Here is a 24,290-nt window from a genome sequence, read left to right on the forward strand (position 1 = left end):
ATTTTTCCACCCACCGGTTTAGATTTTAGGGGCTCTCGATTTTAATGAAAATTCGCACTTTAAACTTGAATATTTTGCAAACAAATCACTGAATCGAAAAATCGTTTTCGCAACCCCGTAATTATTTTAAAAGACCTATCACACAACAAGGTTGGATGAGAAAAAAAAAACACCCCAACTTTACGTCTATGGGAGGTACTCAACAATTTTTTTTTTAATTTTTTATTGTATCATTTTGTCGGCATAGTTTACATATATATTCGTGCAAAATTATAGCTTCCTAGCATTGATAGTCCCTTAGCAAAGCCGCGGACACAGACAGACAGACATGGCGAAACTATAAGGGTTCCGTTTTTGCCATTTTGGCTACGGAACCCTAAAAATGAAGTATTTCCGAAATTTTAGCCCAACGGTTTAAGAACCTGACTACGAAGCTTGAAGGTCCAGTGTTCGATCCGCGGTCGGGACGAATATTTGTGCGAAACATACGAATGTTTGCTCTCGAGTAAGTTTATCTACATATTTAAGTATGTTTGTCTGTTTGCCTGTATGGCACAAGCTTGGCTTACTTTGACTAGACTAATCGGTGTGTTATACTCGTGTGATATTAAATAAATATTTATTTATTTATTGCACACACACTTACATCTATCGTTACAGGCTTGACCTAATGCGACAGAGAAGATCAAACGTAAATAGCTTAATCTCTAATATGTAAAAATATGATATATATATATATGGAATAAATATAAGCCTATGTAAATTGTTACATAGATCCAGGTATTTGCGTATCCAATTTCATCCAAGTCTATTAGTTTTAGTGTAAAAAATTGTACCCGTTATTTTTTATATTTTAAGAGAAGTTTCCCCGCCGGCCGCGCGGCGCGTTATTTATTCGTTCGGGATATTGCTGTCTTTATCGCTCGTGACATAAGCGCTCGCATCCGTCCCCCCCATGCCTTCCGCGACGACGTCCGTAATTAATATCGAGAGCCTACAGGCTTTTCAAGATTTGGGCGGTTGAATTTTGGGTTTCGTTGTCCTCATATTATACGAAAAATATAGCACAGAAATCAATGATATTTTACAATCAAGATATTCATTATAATTTTCTATGACTGTGGTTTTTTCGATTTTTTTAAAATGCTTTATTAGTCTGTAATTCTCGTGCAAAGTTGACATCTTTTTTTGTCGACTTTCTGAGAAACCACAAACCAGAAAATCTGAAAAACCTCAAACCACAGGCATAGATAATTACAGCTAGTCCATACTTACAAAATTTCATCTTTTTTTGTCGACTTTCTGAGAAACCACAAACCAGAAAATCTGAAAAACCAAAAACCACAGGCATAGATAATTACGTCTAGTCCAGACTTACAAAATTTCATCTATTTCTGTTGCCTAGTTTTCAAATGACACCGGGACTACGTTTGTATGGAGAATGGAACGAAGAGACTTCTCTTAAAATTGCTTCGCCTAGCGCACATGGGGCACCAGTCCTGCGTGTACATATTACATGAGCGGGCGTAATGGACTTACGGCATGTAAGCCGCTTGCTCGAGCAGCGCTGTAAATGATAGCACCCTAGCGAGTATATTTAATTACACGCTACGGTTGTTCTGTAGCATATAATGATAATTATGACCTGGAAGTGACGTGTTTTTAACCCCCGACGCAAAAAGAGGGGTGTTATAAGTTTGACCGCTATGTCTGTCTGTGGCACCATAGCTCTTAAACGGGTGAACCAATTTGAATGCGTTTTTTATATTTGAAATCAGGTTTTCTAGCCATGGTTCTAAGATATGTTTCATCAAAATCGGTTCAGCCGTTTTTAAGATATTAAACTTTGAAGTGACAAAGTCAGGTGTTTCCAACTTTTTGTTGGTTAGGTTATCGTAACAAATCTACACAAATAAGTATTTTTTTGTTTTTTTTTTACTTTTGTTTGTGGCATTTTGGATTCGGTTAATTTCGTTTTAAGACATCCAAAGCTCAACTACGTTTCCCAACCGGATGCATCTAATCGATACCGATCGATTGTGCGTCGATTGCGATTGCGTCGATTAGAACGCGATGACAGCCGCATCCGGCGTTGGGAAATCTAAGTACAGGCAATTTGTAAGTGTTGGTACATTAGAGAGGTGCGATTGTGAAGGCAGGATATTTATTTGATATTCTGTTACAGCGCCTGAAGTCTAAAGGAAATTGATATTGAAATTTATAACTAAGCTTTTTCCCGCGACTTGGTCCGCGTGGAATTAAGTTATCGCGCGCTGTTCCCTCGGGAACTGTGCATTTTTCCGGGATAAAAAGTAGCCTAAGAAACTCTCTGCCTCAAAAGCTATCTCTGTGAAAAAAATCACCTTGTATTGCAGATGCGTTGCCAACCTAAAGGCCTAAGATGGGATACCTTAAGTGCCAGTAATTTCACCGGCTGTATTTCTCTCCACGCCGAAACACAACAGTGCAAGCACTGCTGCTTCACGGCGGGATTAGCGAGCAACATTGTGGTAGCAATCCGGGCGGACCTTGCACAAGGTCCTACCACCTGCACATATTGAACTTCCAAGACCCGAGAACAAACATTCGTATTATTCACACAAATAACTACCCCGGCCGCGAATCGAACCCGGGAATCGCCAGGTTCTCTAACCACTTGACTAGGTCGTCAGTCAACTTACTTAAAAAAGCAACCTAAGCTGGGTTCTATGAAACCCCCTCCCCCCTATTGACCGCGTGCCGGGGTCGGGGGTCGTTATAATTTGTGTGAAATTATTAATTAGCCCATTAGGCTTATCGCGCGAGTTGCGCGCTCGCCATTGTTTTATTTCCGATTCGTGATCAGCTTCGGTATGTTTGGTTATGAATTTAATTGCGTTAGGGGGTTTAGGAGTCCGTAGGCAGGGTGAAAAATAAACTAGGTTATTACTTGGGGATTTTCAATCACAAATTTGAAAAATTGTTAGGTATTAGAGCATGATTGTTTTTTTGGATTCTTTTTTATTTCAACTCCAAATTTGTTACTTTTGTTACAAAAATACTCCAAAAAACCAATCATAATTTGATTGCTTAGTAGCGACATCTCTTGTCTGGGTGAGCGGTTGGTTCCGAAAGAGTGTGACGTCTCTCGATGAGAGCGGAACATAGATGTCGCTAGTGCTGCTGCATAAGTAGCGTAGTAGAAATAAGCAACCTGGGATATGTATGCATAGGACAAATTCGTGTCTATATTCCTGTCCAGCGGTGGTTTAGGGGTTATAGCACGCAGCACGGATTGCTGAGGACCTGGGTTCGATTCCCAGCGCTGGTCTCTTTTTCTGGTTTTTCTGTGCATCCATGTCTCAATTTGTATTTTCGATAGGTATTAGAGCGTTTAAACTGCCTCATTGTCGTGGTCACATTTTTTTATGAATGGGCTGTAGAATGTGATGACATTTATTTTCGATATATTAGGCGTCCTGCATTTCTACTAGATAACCCTTAACCACAGAATATATCATAGTACCCTTAACCTTCTTCTGATAGATACTTGTAATAGAATTTTCTACCATATCAACAAGAGTACCCACGAAAATCATACCGAATAAATGCTCAAATGACCTTGTGAAACATCGAATAGCATAAAATAATAAAAAGGAAAAGGTTTATATAATTTCTTATAAGGCCAGCAACAGACCAATGACACTTCTTGAGTAGTTTGTACTTATACGGCGGTGATTGCTTCCCATCAGATGACACGCATGCTCGTTTGCCACAAATAAAAAAAAAATATTTCAAAGTATCATAAACCTTTTACTACTTTTGTTTCCATTTATTTAATTTGGAATTCTAAAACCATTTTAAATGCCTGTCTCTAATATCGGTCCGGTTTCGGGTCTCTTTCTATCTTCTCACTGTATGTGCATGTGTATGGACGCGTGTTAATTAAGGCTGTGTTAGAGGGACTAAAGCGAGTTAGTGCGTTTGTTAAGGTTGTGGTCCATGAAGGAGCGGAGCGGGCGCGTAAGCATTTTAAGTCAGGCTGTTACAAGATGGCGAACAATTCCCATAACGCTTAACATCTTTCTATTATAACAAATCAATCTTATTAAATAAGCGAAAATATGTACCGAATAAACAAAAACCTGGCAGCCAGGTGCCAGGTAAACAAGTCAGCCATAGCCGAGCATTTGTTGCAGTAAGGGCCAGACCACTGGATTGAGCTTCACAATCCCAAAATTCTGTCCACGGAACGTCATTTTTACTCAAGAATGGTACGTGAATCAGTTGAAATAAAAAAGCATAAGAATTTCAACCGGGACGATGGGTATAAGCTTTCATCTTAGTGGAATCCTGTTATTAATAAGAGTCGGCGTCGGGATGAATGTTCGGAGGGACGATCGGACGTTGTTAGTGTTGTGTGTCGGTGTGATAGGGTGACTAATAAAAGTGACCAAGTGCGGGTAGTTCGTGATACGAGTGCCGGCTTTATTAGTGATCAAGTGCGGGTAGTTCGAAGAACTCGCGCTGCTAGGCAGACTTGACACCCCACACTTCAGTCAACTCGTGACCACGGCAACTGTAACGTTGCCGAAACGTCGAGGTAAATATTACTTGTGTAAAAATAGCGTGATAAGTCCCGTATATGGTATTTTGACTATGAGTGAGAATCACGAAAGTTTAAAACGTTATGTTATGTACCTACCGAAAAGTCTTTGAAATTATGAATTTGTATTGATCACCATGTGATGCACCACCACGTACATTGAGTAGGCAGCAGGGCGGCGCCACCGTGCTGAGGGCGTGCTGCGGCACAAACTATCAACTGCATAGCAATGCACAAAATATTAGTATAAATGAAACAGATACAAAATTCAGATCTACTGTCAAGAAGACATATCTAAGGCGTATTATAAAGTTAATGACTACATCATGGGCAGGGATATTTGGAAATATTTCCGATCCGCATTAGCGATTACTTCAAATAGCGAATCTACTGTGTTAAAAATAAAGTTGTGTTAAATACTTGTGATGTATACATATCATTTAATAATATTTTAAATCTGTTTAAAAAAATATACCTCGTTGAGTTTCTTGCCGGATTCTTCTCAACGGAGGTTTTCCCGAACCGGTGGTAGATTTTTTTTTGACATTAATATGTGCTTGTTATAGCCTAAATTGAATAAAGATATTTTGACTTTGACTTTGACTTTGCACCCCGCTGCTACCAACGTCTCGAATGTACAGTCGAACAAATTGTATCATGACCCAGGCTGAAACCTTTCTGCTACTAAATGTCATGTTGACATCTCATACTTTAGTCCAGGAAATCAGTTAAATTGATTATTGAAAGGTTCTACCCTGGGTCATGATTCAATTTGTTCGACCGTACCTACTGACCGATCTTTTAAATTAAGAACTTGTTGTACTGATCATCCCGCTGCCACTAACGCCTCGCCTTATACTGGATGTGGCCTGTAACAGGAGCAAATTATTAAAAAATAGATCGTAGTACGATCTATGTTTTAATTATTTGCTCCTGTTTACAGGCCACACATTCGTACTAATCCCGCTGCCACTAACGCCTAGCCTTATATTCGTACTGTTCCCGCTGCCACCAACGCCTCGCCTTATGAGGCGTAGTGCGAGCACCCATTATAGTCCGAGCGCCGGCGGCGCCGCACCGCAGCGCGATGATTTCCCGCCGCGACCCATGATTGGTCATTCGAACCAGCGTAATGCAGTCAATTTCGATTCGGTTAGCGCTGTTTACTTTTGATGACGTTTGCTGCACTTTGGGGCAATTAGATGATACATGAGTTAATTATGTCTTACGATATTTGTAATTATAAATAAAAATAAGTATTTTATTTAGGCTTTACTATTTGATGGAATTAATTAATTTTGTATCGATTACAGTGACATTTAATGATTGTACTTTTAAACTATTATTTTACTAGCTTTTGCCCGCGGCTCCGCCTGCGTCGATTTCGGTTATCGCGCGCTATTCCCTAGGGAACTATGCATTTTTCCAGGATAAAAAGTAGCCTATGTTACTTTCTGGCTCATAAACTATCTCTATGCCAAAAATCACGTCGATCCGTGGCTCCGTTTCGACGTGAAAGATGGACAAACATACACACAAACGCACACACTTTCGCATTTATAATATTAGTATGGATTGAGTTACGTAAATTTCGGTGTGTTTTATGATTATTTTACATTTGACTGTTCTACTGTATATTTTGCATGCCAGCTACTAGTGAAATGTGTGTTTCACATACTTATTGATAATATATTGATTGATTAATAAATCATTTTTCTTTCTTTCTTTCTTTCTTTATTGCAGGACATCATTATTGTACCACATTATAAGCAGATTAGACTTTGACTTGACTCGATTATACGTTCTCTACATTATAAAAACAATTCGGCTTTAAAAAATTATCAATCATTTGAAATCACAAAAAAAACAATTGTATGAAATTAATGGCGTTCATTTTTGTTTTTAATGTACTTTGTTTTAATATTCATGTTTTGACTACGTATCCAAAACGTAAACAAACAGGCCTGCAGTAAATTATGCCACTATTAGAAAACCCACTGGGGCTTTATGTGTATACCTTCCGCCGCCTAACTTGGCTTAAAAGTTCACTGCCCCGACTTTACGAGTACAGGTATAATTCCAATAATTGAATAGGCACTATACCGTTAAGCGATTCGAACACAATCCGGGAGCAACGTGAAAACGTCGCATAAAAAATGTATCTCAAAAATGTGTCAAAACTGAGTATTAAGTAATGAACTTTTAGGCAGATTTATATGGCGCGTGGTATAGTAGACAAGCTACAGCGGTTCAGTAAGTCGACATTAATTAACTGAACTATAGTAGGTCTATACCCAGCAGTGGGAAGTGGGTTATGTAGGCTAGAATGATGATGACTTTACAAATATGTAGACTCTCTCTCTCTCTCTCTCTCTCTCTCTCTCTCTCTCTTTCTCCGTGTTTATACCTGTTTTCTGTATTGCTTACTATGTGTTAGTGTGTAATAAAGAGTTATTGTATTGTAGAACTAGAAAGAGGTAAAAAATAATTTTTACTGTATGTAGTTTAAAATGTTTTCGTATTTTTTTGTTACGTAATTTTTATCCTCGACAAGCCGTACGTTTATTTAAGCACTTAATTCGATTTGACTAGTTATTAACCACGCCTTTTATATACATTATGAAACGCCAAAACAGCGCCGTTACCATTTCCAAACCAGCCGTCGAAACTCGCCAAATCATTACCCAACGCTCGCCTAATTAAAATTATCGCCGCACTCTCAATTAGCCCACAATCGAATTACGATTAACATGCCCAGTCATTAAGCTGTCACTAAACGAAGCGACTCTAACATAACCCTGCTAAAGCCCAAAGTCAAACAGCGTCTAACATTCGAAAATTCATTACTCCCGATGAGCTTTAATATGCAGCAAAACGACAAATCTGACACATGATTAGGGTTGCCAGTAAAAACGGCCATTATAAGAGTGTTGCCAGATTATCGATAATTATAAAAAAAAGATCCTATCATGGTAATGCGCCTCTTAATGCGTTGGCCATAATATTTTTATTTGTTTTGTCGGTCTGTAACACATGTAATCTGGCGCGGTGATCTTAATGCGTATTGCTATCTCTTTTACAACCACGTGTTGGAACGAGAGCATCGAATTTTGATCGCTCAATCAATTTGTACTATTTGTCACTTTGGTTTATTTCTTAATCGGTTTCGTAAGTGACAGTTGACGTATAAATGTGTGTTTGTGAAACAGAGTTTTGTTGTATTGTGTGTAAGTGTGGGAGTCGATTCAGATAAGACAAGGGGACTCTAAGGTTTTGTGAACTCATTTTGATTGGTGGTCGATTTAATTATTAGAATGACGTGTTTTGGTTAAGTGTAGATTTAATGCGCAAAAATTTTTTGTTCTTTGATTAGTAAGTACCACATTTAAACCAATTAAGTAGTTTCTTGTTCATTACACTTGCTCGTCAATGTTAATATTACACGCCTGTACTCGTATGCTAAAGGACAATGGCCTTGATGGTTCCTGCGAGAGTTATGGATTTACGTATAGCTTTTCTTCTCAAGGGAGTTGTGACTTTAGTTTTAAACAGTAAGTAGGTACGTCATTTCAGAATAAAGAGGTTTCAAGTCAGCCAACGTTTTATTTACATCTTTGAAACTTTACATCATCAATTTTACACCATAAAAAATTTCCACGCATCATGAAACTTCGTTCTTTTTATATTTCAAATTTATATCAAATTATTTTGCTTTGTTGCATATTTAATAATATTTATTTAAAAGAAATAAGTACTATGTGTTGAGAAGTGTAGTAATTCCATTTGAAGTTTTGTGGTGTTTTGTTTGGCACGGTGTGCCGTCTGATATGGTGCGCGTCACCTCGTTTAAGTTAAGCTTAAACATGTATACTATGGCTATCTGTGGGATCCTGTAATTGGCTCTGTGTTGCTATTCCTACTACATACATATATTGTGTTTTAAGCTGTTGGTTCTCCTTAAATAAATAAATAAATAATTTTACTAATATATGTTTTAGCATGTTGGAATAATTAGCTTAGCATTATCTATGGTAAACGACTCGATAACAGTGACAATCAGGGTGGCTACTACGCAATTCAAAAATAGAAGTTTTTCGTTTTGCGTTTTTCTGACGCGAATATTATTTAACATTATCATTATAAGACTGTCAGAAGTATATGGGTCTAGAGCCTGATTAAATTATTATATTTTATTTAATATGAGTCAGAAGGACAGTACGATACGAACTTCGATTTTATTTTGTTGTAGACTGTATTGGCAGGTAGCCATTATTTTATTCGATTGTTTTCTTAGCGTCTTTCTTTTGCCGATCTGTGAAGCGTTTAGTTACAATTTTTTTTGCATTTTTTCCTCGCAATGTGATGAAAATCATTGTGTGTGTGGGCCTCAGGGGATTACAAAATAGAGTCATTAAAAGCCCTCCGCCTCGTTAGTAATTCCCTTCTTACGTCCCTTAATACACAATGTACTATACCCTGTCAGAATCAGAAACAATTTTTTTCCATTGTCAAGCGCCTCAAAGTTCGGGGGTGGAAGCTAGTGACGTCACGCCGTGTTACAAAGAGTCGCATGGTGTGTCGTCACGCAGAACTTTAAATAAGTAAATAAAATAAGTATCATGGGACACTTTGACACCAATTGACCTAGTCCCAAACTAAGCAAAGCTTGTACTATGGACACTAGGCAACGGATAAACATACTTATATAGATAAATACATACTTAAATACGTATTAAATATCCAAGACTCGAGAATAAACATTCGTATTATTCATACAAATATCTGCCTCGGCCGGGAATCGAACCCGGAACCTCAAGCTTCGTAGTCAGGTTCTCTAACCCCTTGGCCATCCGGTCGCCAAGTAAGTTAAGAATTAACTATATTATATTAATATTTTTTTTGCAAAAGAAAAAATACAATACAAATTTGTCCAAAACTTTCTGATAATTTAACGGAATTTAGAATTGTTTAGAACGCAACATTCTGTTTTTCTTTCGCTCAGTCAGAAAAAACAGTATGTTTAAAAAAATGACGATTAAGGATTGCGAACCAATTAGGTGTAGTCTATTTCAAAAGGCGGGGAGTCAATCCAATTGGCTAAGTCAGATTACATGCGTTTTGTTTTACAATTCATTTTTGTTTTCCGATTTTAAATCAGCTTACGTCATTCTTACAGTGGTATTAATAAACTCAAGTAAATCAGAGCAGCGAGCCTCACGTTGTTGTGTTTTCACGTCCCACTGCAGGGCACAGGCTTCCTATCAAAATGAGAGGGCTTGGGCCGTAGTTCCAACGCGGGCTCAGAGCGGATTTGGAACTTCTAACACACCATTAAATTGCTTTGCAGGTGTGTGCAAGTTTCCTCTCGATGTTTTCCTTCACAGTGAAGCTCTTCAAATGTAATTTCAAAAAACACAGACGCGCGAGCCAGGGTTTGAACCACGATCCTCTGCTTGAGAGGTCACATTACTCGGCCACCACAGCTTCACTATTGATTACGAAATTAAATAACAAGCTTTTTTGCTGACGGTACTTTTTGTTGACTGTACTTGCATTGTCACCCAAACTACATTTGCATACCAAATTTCAAGTCGATGCTATTAACCGTTGAAGAGTTCCGTCCTGCGGAGAAGATCCTGGCTGGACTACTAAGACGTCACTACTAGATTATTGTAGTGTCACGCGATTTACATAAGTATTCCAAATTTCAAGTCAACCTGAATACTGGAAGTTGGTCAAATTTAACTTGCAATATTTGATTACAGACAGACAGACAGGCAACAGGACAGGTGAAACTAAATAAAAGCTTGTAAAAATATATCTGATCATTTTTAATGTCTGATCACCAATTCAAAATCATCATGTAGGTATTTATGAGTCCTTGCCAGTAGTATTCTGTTAACCCGTGTAATGCCCTCGCGCGCCGCGTGCCGGCGCGGGCGGGCGCGTACGGGCTGATGGATGTTTTGTTTCCGGGCGTTATTATCCTTGAATATGTGCACTGTTTACAGAAGCTAGTTCTGTTTACTTATTAATTTTATTTTATTTGATTTTGTGCGTAAATATTTTTGTTTGCGTGGAATTTTGCAACGAAAACCGTACAATTTTCCGGGATAGCAATATTTTTTGGTTCAATTTCATCAATTTGCATAAACATCTACTAAAGTTCGCTCTATTTTCCTCTGTTTTGTAATTGACGAATTTCGATTAAATTTAATGCTCAATACGTTATTGCTTTTCCACATTTAGTTTAAAGCCAGCTGTATTTTTAAATAGGACTTAGGTATATCCAGATATTCCGAAGTGTTAAGGATTTACGTATGTAAAATCCTGAAATCCCAACCCTATTTCTAGAGACACGATTTTATCACGAGGTTCTTCATATACTTAAATATACTCGTAGTTAAAATGAAGACCGCGATGAAATTTTTCAGAATCCCTAAATTAGTTTAGTAAAATACGTGAATTTCAATTCAATTTAAATAAATGCCAGCAAAGCCGGGTGTAAATATTAGTTATTTTCATAATTTTAAAAACTTACGTTGCATGTCGTACCCACCGCGGTCCCTTTTCCAAACAAGCTGAACGCTCCGAACGAAAACATTCGTAACAATTAGAGCGCGCGGAAGCCGCGAGATGGCGCGATACGCGATGACGAATGATTCGCCTCGCGCCGGCAGCGGCAGGGTTGGAAACATTTAATCGCTTTACTAAAAGTGATTATTGGGTATAATAAAGACTTATCAAAACAATACCACTCCTTGCAGTCGGGTAAAACTTACTAAAAACTTAATACTAAATTAAATATGAATGTAGTTTTATAATGATTTTATAGTGACACAAAAAATTAAATTGATTGATTTAATTTTACACGTTTTTTATTAGGTCTAACTGTCACTAATAAAATGAGTAATAAAATATAACAAGTCAGATCCAGTTCTCTATGTTTTATTTTGTTCTCAACTGATACGCTTAGGTACCTACATCAACATTGAGTAGTAGTAGTAGTATAGTATTTTTTTATTTGCCAGAATTATGGTACATGAAGATGATAGTACAAAAAATATAAATACAGAGCAGCATAATTCACCATTAATAGGCATGCAAAAATTAGATTCTTAATTACATTAACTAGATACAATATGTTCATGTCAGCTTTACATTAGTTACTATGTCAAAAATTCCTTAATATTATAAAACATTTTTCCTTTAGCCAGGATTTAAGTTTAAACAGAAACTTTTACACGGCAGAGCTCTCAACTCCACGGAAATATTATTATAAATTTTTCCGGACATAATAAAACAGTTCTTCTTGTGTAACGTTGTTTTGGAACTAGGCATCTTAATACAAAACACATCTCTTTCACGTAGGATCGGATTCCGTACAGGTTTATCGAACATCCCCAGATGAGCCAGTGATAATTAGTAAAAAATCCTAAGTATAATAATTATGTAGTTCATAAAGTGTTACGACTTGCGTTTATGAACGTTGTATAATCTTTGTTCTGAATAGTGCTGCTTTTCAACCCTGCGTGCACCGGCTGTATCGTTGTTTGCTCAAGTTATTTTGAGTTATTATTCAGTAGTTACCTACCGCGTGATAGCGCGAACTAAATAGTGGTATTATAATGTTTAGTGCAGGGGTCTGAGCTGGGTGATGAGTCAGCCACTCAGTTTGTTAAAAATTGATTTCAATTTACTTTTCTACGTTTGTGAGAAAAAGGATCTTGGCAGACTGGTAGAAGGTATTAACATCCTGTAGTTCTTTTTAACCCTCGACGCAAAAAGAGCTGTAACAGTTGTTGGGTGATATAAGTTTGTCGCCAATGTCTGTCTGTCTGTCTTCAGCATCGTAGCACCGATTTTGATGCAATTTTTTTCACGTCAAAGCGAGTTTTCTTGTCATGGCTATGTTTGATAAAAATCGGCTGAGCCGTTTTTATTTATTTTATTTATTTATTTCTATAAACATTCAAAGGCATAAACTTATTATTGTTTAGACCAAATAGTTAGATAAGATAATAGACATAGACAGAAGGACAAAAGGTAGAACTAATTATATAAGAGGGGGAAAAAGAGCGTGCGGGTCACCTGATGGGAAGCAATCACCGCCGCCCATGGACACCTGCCAACACGAGGGATATCACAGGTGCGTTGCCGGCCCTTTGAAAGACAGATAGGCACTTTTTTTATTTTACGTTGAAACGACAATGGCAGGGATTTTTTAATATTTATAAGTTGGTTCGTTTTTTTCCATTGAGCAAATGAACATAAATTCGTTAATGTAAAACAGCACCAACCTGTTCCAGGCGAGGGCTCCTGCAACAGCAACGACGGCTTCCATCCGGACAAGTCGCCGGCCGCGTCCGACGACGACCCGGCGCCGGACGGCAAGAAGAAGCACCGCCGGAACCGAACCACTTTCACCACGTACCAGCTGCACGAGCTCGAGCGGGCCTTCGAGAAGAGTCACTACCCTGATGTGTACTCGCGGGAGGAGCTGGCGATGAAGGTCAATCTGCCCGAGGTGCGGGTGCAGGTCAGTCTCTAACAGTCTTTTCATCATACTTGCTCGTGAGCAGTGTCGTATCATGCAGGTTAACTTGGTTGCCACCCCCTAAATAAAACCCAGGGTCTTCGTAGTCCGAGACAAGGCATGTCTGTTTAAGTCTACATTTTGCTGGATAAAAATAGAAATAATTTATTTGCAAGAATACGGTTAGTTACAGGTCTTAAATTATGTTGGGGCAAGCGTACTCAACCTGCAAGTAAGTGTGCAAATCATAGCTGAAATTCATCCGTAAACTATACATTAATTGAATATTACATTGTGTTGTGTCAAATACTCAGTAAACATTCATTAAGCCATTTAGTAAGTCTAGTTTTGAAATATTTTATATTTTCTAATTAGTTTCATTTGTCAAGTTGTTATGGAGGAATATAACACATATTATAACAATTTTTTTTTTTTTTATTCTAATCTAAATAAACGGTATTTATTAATAAATAACATAGTACAAATCAAAATAAAGGTAACTAAAACTACATACAAACTAAAATTATAAATAAAAAAGTTGCCCTAAATCACTGCCAGATGGTAAGATGCCCAGAAGGCTGGCAGCATTACCACGCTGATGGCAATGCTTAATACTTGTGCTAAGAAAAAGCCAGCTCTCTAGTCACCTGAAGCCGTAATCAATTTGGACGACAATAATTAAAAAATATTAAATGCACTCAAACCCCAAGGACCCATTGTTTCTTCTTCAAAAGGCTCAAAAATGTAGGCACCATTGATTTTTCTTATAAATATAGGGATGACTAGGAGGTTGACATAACAAATTCTTATATTGATGGAAACTTTAAATTTGTATTGAAATATATATTTTTTTTTATGTAGCCTGTAATATGTCCCACTGCTTGGCAAAGGCCTCCCCTTTATTTCGCCACTCTCCTATCATGAGCATGTTCCTGCCAATCGAGCTGAAAAGCGCTCAGGTCGTCCCGCCATCTCCTCTTGGGTCTGCCTCTGCTCCTTTGACCATCCTTCGAAACCCATTCGGTAACGATTCGTGACCATCGGTCTGGATGCATGCAATTTAATTGATGTACAAAAATATATAAATGATGAGAATAATTTGATAGGCAATTATTTATTTGATGTGCAATTAATAATAATCCTAAACAATATAAAGTAAGTGTCAGCGGAACGGTGATATACGAAGTTGTAATTTTGCACTTCTTAGTATAGGGCCAGGTTCTTCTCGAAATTCTCCAATCGCGCAGCTGTGAATAGCCAGTAATTACAGAAGGGTTGCTAGCGCGGACAAACACCCTGACAGCGCAATTAAACGTTCCATTAGACAGGGTTGCCACCAAAGGGGTAATTCCTTAGATTTGGGGAGAATTGTCTGACAAACCGGAGCATATGTTTTTTATATAAAATAGCTGGAAAACGAGCATGCGGGTCACCTGATGGTAAGTGATCACCGCCGCCCATGGATACCTACATCATTATTAGGACTTCGTGTGCATTGCCGGCGTATAAGGGGGGGCTAAATATGTGGTCAATATAGTATCTCAATATTTTGTAAGTTTTAACATTTTTAATGAATTTTGTACGCTTTGTAGGAGAGTGAAACGTTTTGAAAATGAATGCTGTAGAAGTGTTTTGAGTGGCTTTGAGGACGTACCGTACGTTACTTACAGTCGAATCTTTTGATTCTTGATCTACTGTAGAACGCTCTCACAGTAAGTGTCCGTAATAAATTCCCTTGTCAAGCAATTCGATGTTACTATGACTTTTTCTACGAAAAGGTTCCACAGTAGGTCATGATTCAGTCGATTCGTATGTACATGGCCGGAATGACTTAAAAAAGTTGAAAAACCGTCGTCTTTTTACCCGCTTGCCCGAAGGAGGATTATGTTAATATCAATCTCAAACAGACAGACATTTGGTGTCAAACTCATAAGTTCATAACACCCCTCTTTTTCTTTTGGGTAAATATAAAGCTTGAAGGAACGGTATTTTCTCGCTGTTAAATTGTTGGTCATATGTCTCCCCATAGACCTCCAGTTGTTTCTGTTGGAAGCGGTCTGCATCCACCTTGAACCCGTGGCCATTACCTGGCCATCCAACGCGATCCATCTCAGATGGTGATGATGAATTATTGGCGAAATTGGCAGCCCTCGCGCCATTCCGAGTGTTTGCACTCAATAATGTACCACTTGTACGTCATATTTCATCTCGATAATACGAGTAAGTAAATAAAGTTAAACTCAAACAAAGTGGGCGCGGAGGGTCCAGGGCCCTGAGGCTATAGCGTTTAGTGTTCACTCACAGTCAGGGTAAGTAAAAGCTTAGCCCCTAAATATCAGTGGTTTCTAGAATCATAATTAGAGTGCAAATTTTCATTAAAATCGAGCGCCCCTAAAACTCTGTCTTTAAAAGCTACTGTTGGTTTGAAAAAAAGTTTGAAAACCCCGACATTGTCACTTTAAAGTTTAAAAATGTCTAAGAACCATCGCTAGAAAATCTGCTTTCAAATAAAAAAACAGCATTCAAATCGGTCCACCCGTTTAAACTTAACACCCATCTTTTAGCGTCGGGAGTTAAAAATTGGAAAAAAATCATGATGGTAGTAAGTATAACAAAACAAGAAAAACTATGACGCCTAAGTTTGCACACTAAGTTGTAAAATATACCTAAACTTGGAAAATTCCGTAAAAAACGCAAAAACCTTGAAAAATATTACTTGATTTTTCGGTCTTGCCCAGTTCGGTTTTGCAGGTGGTAGGACCTTGTGCAAGGTCCGCCCGGATTGCTACCACCATCTTGCTCGCTAATCCTGCCGTAAAGCAGCAGTGCTTGCACTGTTGTGTTTCGGCGTGGAGAGTAAGACAGCCGGTGAAATTACTGGCACTTGAGGTATCATGGGATAACCTAGAGGCCTAAGATGGCTTAGGCCTCTAGGTTGGCAACGCATCTGCAATACCCCTGGTGTTGCAGATGTTTATGGGCGGTGGTGATCTCTTACCATCAGGAGACCCACTTGCTCGTTTTCCATCCAGTCGAATAAAAAAAAAAAAAGTTTTTTATTGTTATCAAACCACTTAGCCACCACGACTTTACTCCGAGTAGTCTACCGTACCACATCTCATAGGTATAGTTTATCAATTAGTTTCTAAACATCCCAAAGTCCATCGCAGATCAAACAAAAATCCGTTTATCCCCCGCGAACTATCAGAATTAAACTCCATTTAATATCGAATTGAAAACTGAGTGTATTAAGCCAAACGACACTTTGCAAACAACGGACCAGAGGGCAAAGGCCCCCTTGCAATCCAACCATATGTCAGACGCGACCAGACAACCAAGAGCTCCCACCCCCCTTAGCTCACAAGAGGGATAAAACGAAATAGGGGAACCGCCGAACACGCACTAGGGTCTTAGTATATTGGTGGCTCCGTAATTGCTTTCTTACGCCAAGATAAAAATGCGAGCGGGCAAGCTAATTTCGTTTTTACACCCCAAGTTTAGGGTGGTGTGAGTGGTTGTCGGTATTCTCGTGTAGGGGCGATAGGAACGCAAAAAGTTTTATAGAAATTGTGGGATTAGCGTTGACGGATGAATTACCTTTATTGTGTAAGGAGGGAAACAATGGCTGTGCCTACATTTGCGATATAAACATCAGAACTTTATAGGCTATCAAAATAACTGCAACACGTACAGTCACACTCAAAACTAGCTTAATCCCTTAGCTAGTAAAAACTTGTCTCATAAACAACTGGGAAATCCCAGTGGACCCAGTGGGAGTGGGCGAAAGAGCGCCGGACCAAAGCTTTTTGCTGACTGTACTTTTTCTTGACCGTACTTGCATTTCATCCAATTTACTTATCTGAATCAAATTTCAAGTTAGTGAGTCAGATCTTCCAAGTTCATTTTGACCCACGGTAAACCAGCCTGCCTGATACACAAGCGGGCCCGCGGTACACAGCCGTGGTGGCCTAGTGAAGCCGTGGTGGCCTAGTGAAGCCGTGGTGGCCTAGTGAAGCCGTGGTGGCCTAGTGAAGCCGTGGTGGCCTAGTGAAGCCGTGGTGGCCTAGTGAAGCCGTGGTGGCCTAGTGAAGCCGTGGTGGCCTAGTGAAGCCGTGGTGGCCTGAAGCCGTGGTGGCCTGAAGCCGTGGTGGCCTAGTGGTTTGACCTATCGCCTCTCAAGCAGAGGGTCGTGGGTTCGAACCCCGGCTCGCACCTCTGAGTTTTTTCGAAATTCATGTGCGGAATTACATTTGAAATTTACCACGAGCTTTGCGGTGAAGGAAAACATCGTGAGGAAACCTGCACAAACCTGCGAAGCGATTCAATGGTGCGTGCGAAGTTCCCAATCCGCACTGGGCCCGCGTGGGAACTATGGCCCAAGCCCTCTTGTTCTGAGAGGAGGCCTGTGGCCAGCAGTGGGACGTATATAGGCTGGGATGATGAAACCAGCCTGCCTGATACACAAGCGGGCCCGCGGTACACAAGCGTGTAAGCACACCATTATCATTCATCAGCATGCGAGTATTTTTCCCCACTTGTCCACGAGGGACATAAACGAACTGCGATCTCATAGCACGCGAGCTATGGGCAGATACTCAATACGCATACGGCTGGAAATACACGTGCTTGTAGCTCACTCATTTTTGTGCAAGTAGCTGACGTGCGTATGTCAATCTTTATACAAATAATGACACAAGCGATAACGTGCGAGCTATAGACATGTGTACCGGTGTGCTACCGGTAGCTCGTTCTCGCCAGTAACTAGCGTGCTTTTGTGCGAGTATCAAGCATGTTTCTGGGTTGTAGGGACGTCACAATGCCATCACGGCCCAGCGCTCCCGAAGAGCCAGCACAATAACGATCGAACTGCAGGTGATAAGGATCTTATCGGTGCACTCTGGAAACATGCTGAGTGGATGATTGGTGCAACGGGTAAAGCACAGACTGCAAACAAACTATCGACTTTCTGGCATCAAAACGTAAGATTAACAAGACTGAGAAATGGTAGATTGATAACCAAGGGTGGAAAGTGACCCATTTCACCCGAGATATTTCTGGCGCTCGAACGAAGTGAGAGCGCCAATAGTTCGCGAGGGGAAATGGGTAATGTTAGACACTCTACTTTTCATTTTGACTGTGAGGAAAGTAAAATACATAAAAAATGAGAATAATAATAAATTTTAATTTACTTATATCCAACCTCCAACGGTACCTTTTCGACTGGCCACTGGCCACGGCCGACTCTAAAAAAAAAATCGAGTTGGTCACGACCAAGGAGCTTATAATACAAAACTGGAGGTTGAACGCCGAACGAAGAAGTTTGACCTTTATTACTTATTTATATATTCCATTTCTATCTTTCACATTTCACGAATGACTTCCATCTCTTTCTTAACCTAACTAAAGAAAGAGATGGAATATGTTCGTGAAGTAATAAAGATCAAATTTCTTGTTTCAAATGGATGTTCGGCGTTCCAACCTCCAGTGTTGTATATAAGCTCCTTGGTCAAGACTTGCATCTAGATGGCCACCGAAACGTGAAAAAATGTGTCATTGACGTAACTTAATTATCTTTGACTCCGTGGCTAATCGTAAAATTTTAAAAAAATACTTACCACCCTAGAGATGAAAACGCAATTTTTCACCCGGCTATCTACCCATGAAGAAAAATGACGTGCACTGCTGGAGGCCTACACTCAGCATTGGGTGGCAAGGATCTGAAGAATAAGGAGAGTCCTTTACTAATCGGCCAGTGTTTCTTAAGGGATACAATTTCTTGTTTTCATAACCTAACCTAACCAACAGAAAGTTGGAAAACCCCTGACTTTTTCACTTCAAAGTTCAATGTCTCAAAAACGACTATACGGTAAGGTCGGGTACTTTGACCTATTGGAGGTTACTTTGGCCCATATGAAAACCACATCAAAACGTAAAATAAAACGTAAAATCGAAATATAAAAACGTGATCGATCAATTAACACCAACCACGTGGCAAAGAGCCATATTCTCAAAGCAATAATTTACCAAGACCGAGTTAAACCCAAGGCCGGCCTTACGGTACCGATTTTAATGAAAAATGTCTAAGAACCATCGCTAGAAAACCTGATTTCAAATAAAAAAAACATTCAATTCGGTCCACCCGCTTAAGAGCTACGGTGCCACAGACAGACACACATAGCGGTCAAACTTTAAAAAAAACCCTCTTTTTGCGTCGGGGGTTAAAAAATGGTCATGTGTCACGTGGCGGATTAGAATCTGCGTCTCTGAGTGTACGGACCAAGAGTCCTTATCAACACTCTGACTTAGTTGAGCAAATTTAATGCTGATAAAAAAATCTGGCTGCTAAAATGATCATTACAAATGTAACAGAAATTTTAAATGATAAATAAACGGATAACACACGTCTCTAATCGAGTTTAGTTCAACATGTTTGACGAGTCGCGTTGCTCCCAGAAGAATTATGGATTAGCCCGAAACGAGCTAAAGTTCAGACTTGAGTTATCATCCATTTTTTTATCATTTAAAATGTCAGTCTCACGGTAGTTTCATGTTCAAAGTTACAGAAATCATTGTAAAATTGCCCTATTAATATTAAGAAGGTCGCAAATTGTTACATGAGCATGAGTCTAACTCCCTCCTTTTTCCGCGAAAAGAGTCAAAATGAAACGTATAGCTACAAAGACAAGTATAAATTTTATTTGTCTAAAGCAACTCTATCGAAATGGTTTGTAGAAATATCAAAGAACCAATAACCAGCTTTCGTAACTATTGACGTTAAAAAGCCCTAACGTAATTGCTCATAAAAACAAAACACTTATTCGCAACAGACTCAATTCAGCTCCAAGTACATCTGTTCAATAGGGCTGATGCTTATCCCGCGCGCTCGACTGGCTCCCAAACGATCTATTAAACGTTTTTCTACCCTCGTGGCACCCCTAGCTTAAGTCTAAACACAAACTGAGACCTTGTTTCTTCAGCTATTAAATTCATTTTGAATTGCAAACGTGTTCGTATTCGAAAGTGTCCTAAGTGCTTTTAAGTCATGTTTTGTGCTGTATAAAGGACATGGTTTTTATCCTTTGGGGCAACAATTACGTTCACACATTGTATGGGCGGGTAACGTATGCTTTGCTGGCAGTTTAATTGCTAATGTAATGTAGTTTTGTCAAGTTTTATTCTTGTTGTTATGAGAAAATCGGCTTATACTTCATTCATTATGTTGTTAAAGTTACGCTGATTATCATTTAGTTTTATGGGAATGGCGGTGACTTGTTTGTAAAATGTATGGATATGACAAACTTAAACCATTGAGTGAAAAATGTACGAAAACATTTTTTTTATCTGAATCGGAGATACTTTGTTCTAGCTTGACCGAATAAGCGCTTAGGTAGTACATAATCAAGAATACTTATATTCACAAGGTCTTTTTGACGTTGCATTACAAAAGTGCCACATTGAACCCAGCGGTTGAGATTTCGCGTTTTTATCCCTTATCCCGTGGGAATATCTGGATAAAAAATAGCCAATATGTTATTCCAGATGTCGATTTATTCATTTACCAAATTTCATCGAAATCCTTCCAGCCGTTTTAGCGTGAAAGAGTAACCAAGCATACTTACACACTCATACTTTCGTGATTTTCACTCATAGTCAAAATACCACGCACAGGACATCACGCTAACACACACGACGGCGGCGAACGGCGAGGCATTTTGACTATAAATCATATATAAACCACGACTGTAAATTTTCACTACACGATAGTGTAAATATCAATTAACTGCAGATTAGCGCCGGAGACGGTTACGGTCCCCGCCGTAACCGGCCGTTAAATAGCTTTGTCACGGCTGACCACTTCCACTCCTAATTGCTCTTTTAATGATGGGTGGGTGATGCCGACACGGACAGCATGGACATGAGCATTAACTAGTCTATAGGAGAATGAATCACTTCATTTATTAAATCGGACATTGAAGCTACGTTTCTACCAATAATTAGTGTGGATGTGTTTTTAATTAACGAAAAAAACGCTACATTTACCTCGCCCAGCATATCTCTGGTGGAAACAGCTGGGCTACTACGAAACTCGAAACTCGAAGTTCGTCTCGTACGGTCCCTCTCGCTCTCGTATTAAATAATATGTGTCAGAGGTACCGCACGACACGAACGTCGAGTTTCGAGTTTCGTAGTAGCCCTGCAGCTGAGCGCAGCGAGGCGAGGTAAATCAAGCGTACCGTTTCTATTGGTTCATGAATAACCAACCAACCTAACCAACAAAAAGTCGGAAAACCCCCGACTTTGTGACTTCAAAATTCAATATCTCAAAAACGGCTGAACGATTTTGATAAAAATATCTAAGAACGAGAGCCGTGGTGGCCTAGTGGTTTGACCTATCGCCTTTGAAGTAGAGGATCGTGGGTTCAAACCCCGGCTCGCACCTCTGAGTTTTTCGAAATTCATGTGCGGATTTACATTTGAAATTATCACGAGCTTTACGGTGAAGGAAAACATCGTGAGGAAACCTGCACTACCCTGCGAAGCAATTCAATGGTGCGTGTGAAGTTCCCAATCCGCACTGGGCCCGCGTGGAACTACGGCCCAAGCCCTCTCTTTCTGAGAGGAGGCCTGTGCCCAAAAGTGGGACGTACATATATAAGCTATGATCTAAGAACCATCGCTAAAAAACCTGCTTTCAAATAAAAAACCCGCATTCAAATCGGTCCACCTGTTTAAGAGCTACGATGTCACAGACACACATAGCGGTCAAACTTATAACACCCCTCTTTTGCGTCGGGGGTTAAAACACATTCCTCGCACATCTCTGGTGGAAACGCATGCATGCATGGTGAACGGTTGTGTTGCTCTGAGGATTAACTTTGGTTGAGCTCGAAACGGGTGAGTACATCGCCGCTTTAGTTGAATAGTGTCAGACTAAAAAAAAATGACTTTTTTTCAGAAGAGCCGTATAAGAAAAAACACTCCTAAAGTAAATTGAAAATACAAACTGAAATATAGATGCACAGAAAAACCAGAAAAATAAGACCAGCACTGGGAATCGAACCAGGTCCTCGGTATTCCGTACCGCGTGCTATACTGCTACACCACTGCTGGTCACCATTTCAGTTAATAAATACAATTTAGGTTTTACTGGATGACCGTAAAAGTAAAAAATTTGGAATTGAAATAAAAAATACAAAAAGATTCCAAAAAACCAATCTTACTCCTAAAGTAGTTTCTTTTGCATGGTGCTCCTCTGAAAATAACATATTTTATTGAGATATGACAGTATCCAACTAAAGCAGCGACATTCTGCTTCGCTTATGCTTCACTAAGAAAAACATGCAATAAAACAGACAATTAACACTCAATAGAGCCATTAGCAAACAATAACGAATGATAGGTTATGATGTAATGCCTCGATTTCATGCAGATGACATTACAGCCACGGCTACTTCAAAACTTTGTATCCATTGCGCAGTGAAACTCTCATTGCGAAGTGGTTTGTAATGAACACAGTAAATGTACTTCGAAATTGTTTTTGTGTCGCCGGAGTGTAGGCAGGGCTGGATTAGGGTGGTGCGAGACCGCGGCTAATCGGCGAATAAAACGCGTGGGACCACACAGCTGTGTCTCCATTAACCTGGTGTTCAAGCGAATATATATTTTTTATTTACACACATTATTGACAGTAAACCGTCCAAGTGTGAGTCGGGTTACATATGAACTGAAACAATTATTTTGCTCACCCACGACCTTATGATATTTATGAAAGAAATGTGTGTTCATGCAATTTCTCCACCTCAGTAAGAATACAGACAAATCACACAAACCCAACAACACCACCACTACACTTCACTGACGCGTTTTGAACTCAACCAGAGCTCATCTTCAGAGCAACACAACCTTCACCATTCTACTAGGTATTCAATTCAATAAACTAAAATTACCCTTCACTTCACTCTTTGTCGGTTCGAATCCTAACAGAATATTCCTCCTCCCCCCCTCCTCTTCCCCTCCTCCTCCTCGTCCACTCAAGGATTGGCTGGAGTACATACATATCTACCCCTAAAAAGAATAAGCTCACGTTACTCAATTGTTTATTTAATTAAATAGAACCAGAAAACCTCCGCCTTAAATCGAGTTCAGCTCGACGCGGGTGTGCGTGTTGCAACAGCCGCTTCTGTAGAACAGACGCCCATCGGCGTCAGCGGCATCGCATGAGGGTACACCAAGACGCCGATGGGCGTCAACGGCAGTGAATGGGTTAACTGCGCCTATTTGCAGTCAGTGCGCCGAGTGATGCGCTCAACACCCAAGTTAGTCCCCGCATCCGGCGGCTAACCGGGTCAGAGCCACGCGCGTAGCTCGCTGGAAGAGATCGCTTTAACGCAAGCTTGTCTAGTCACACCCCTGTAAATTAAAAATAGTATCTTATTTATAATTTGAAGATTTTCATATTTCGAAGGATTTTTACAAGTAATATTTACGTTTTTTCCCTGAGTTTACGCAGAGCACGATATTGTAGAGTACAGGCCTCCGCTCAGAATGAGAGCTTGGGCTATAATTTTCCTACGGGGGCCTAGTGCGAATTAGAAAGTAGCACACACCATTGGATTTCATGTAGTGGGTAAAGTGGGTGTGTGCGCGGATTTATTCAAGATGTTTTTCTTCACAGTAAAGCTCATGGTTAATTTTCAAAGTTAAGAAGGCAATTATACCATTTTTTTAGGTAAAAATAAAAATAAAATAAAATAAATATCAAGGGACAATTCACACCAATTGACATAGTCCCAAAGTAAGCTTAGCAAAGCTTGTGATATGGGTACTAAGCAGCGGATTAATATAATTATATAGATAGATACATACTTAAATACATATTAAACACCCAAGACCCGAGAAAAAACATTCATATTTTCATACAAATATCTGCCCCGACACGGAAATCGAACCCGGGACCTCAAGCTTCGTAGTCAGGTTCTCTAACCACTATGCCATCTGGTCGTCAAACTTACTACTTAGGGCCTGGACACATGTCGCCGGTACGGTGCCGTCTACGGTGTCACGGCGCGGCGCCGTCAAACGGCGTCGTGCCGAAACACGGTGCGCGTACGGTGCCGTACACGGCGCCGCGAACGGCGTCGTACCACGGCGCGGTGCCGAGGTACGACG

The 24,290-nt window shown here is 39.7% G+C and overlaps 1 protein-coding gene across 1 annotated transcript in view; it reads left to right on the forward strand.

The window, feature by feature from the left end:
• Positions 1-24,290, forward strand: part of LOC141440567 (retina and anterior neural fold homeobox protein 2-like) — a 93,478-nt gene that overhangs the window by 3,167 nt on the left and 66,021 nt on the right. Inside the window, exon 2 of the mRNA XM_074105125.1 lies at positions 12,895-13,124. Within this exon, the coding sequence (XP_073961226.1) occupies positions 12,895-13,124 (230 nt within the window). The remainder of the gene's footprint in view (positions 1-12,894; positions 13,125-24,290) is intronic.

Source organism: Choristoneura fumiferana, chromosome 22 (assembly GCF_025370935.1).
Source record: "Choristoneura fumiferana chromosome 22, NRCan_CFum_1, whole genome shotgun sequence".
Lineage (NCBI taxonomy): Eukaryota > Metazoa > Arthropoda > Insecta > Lepidoptera > Tortricidae > Choristoneura > Choristoneura fumiferana.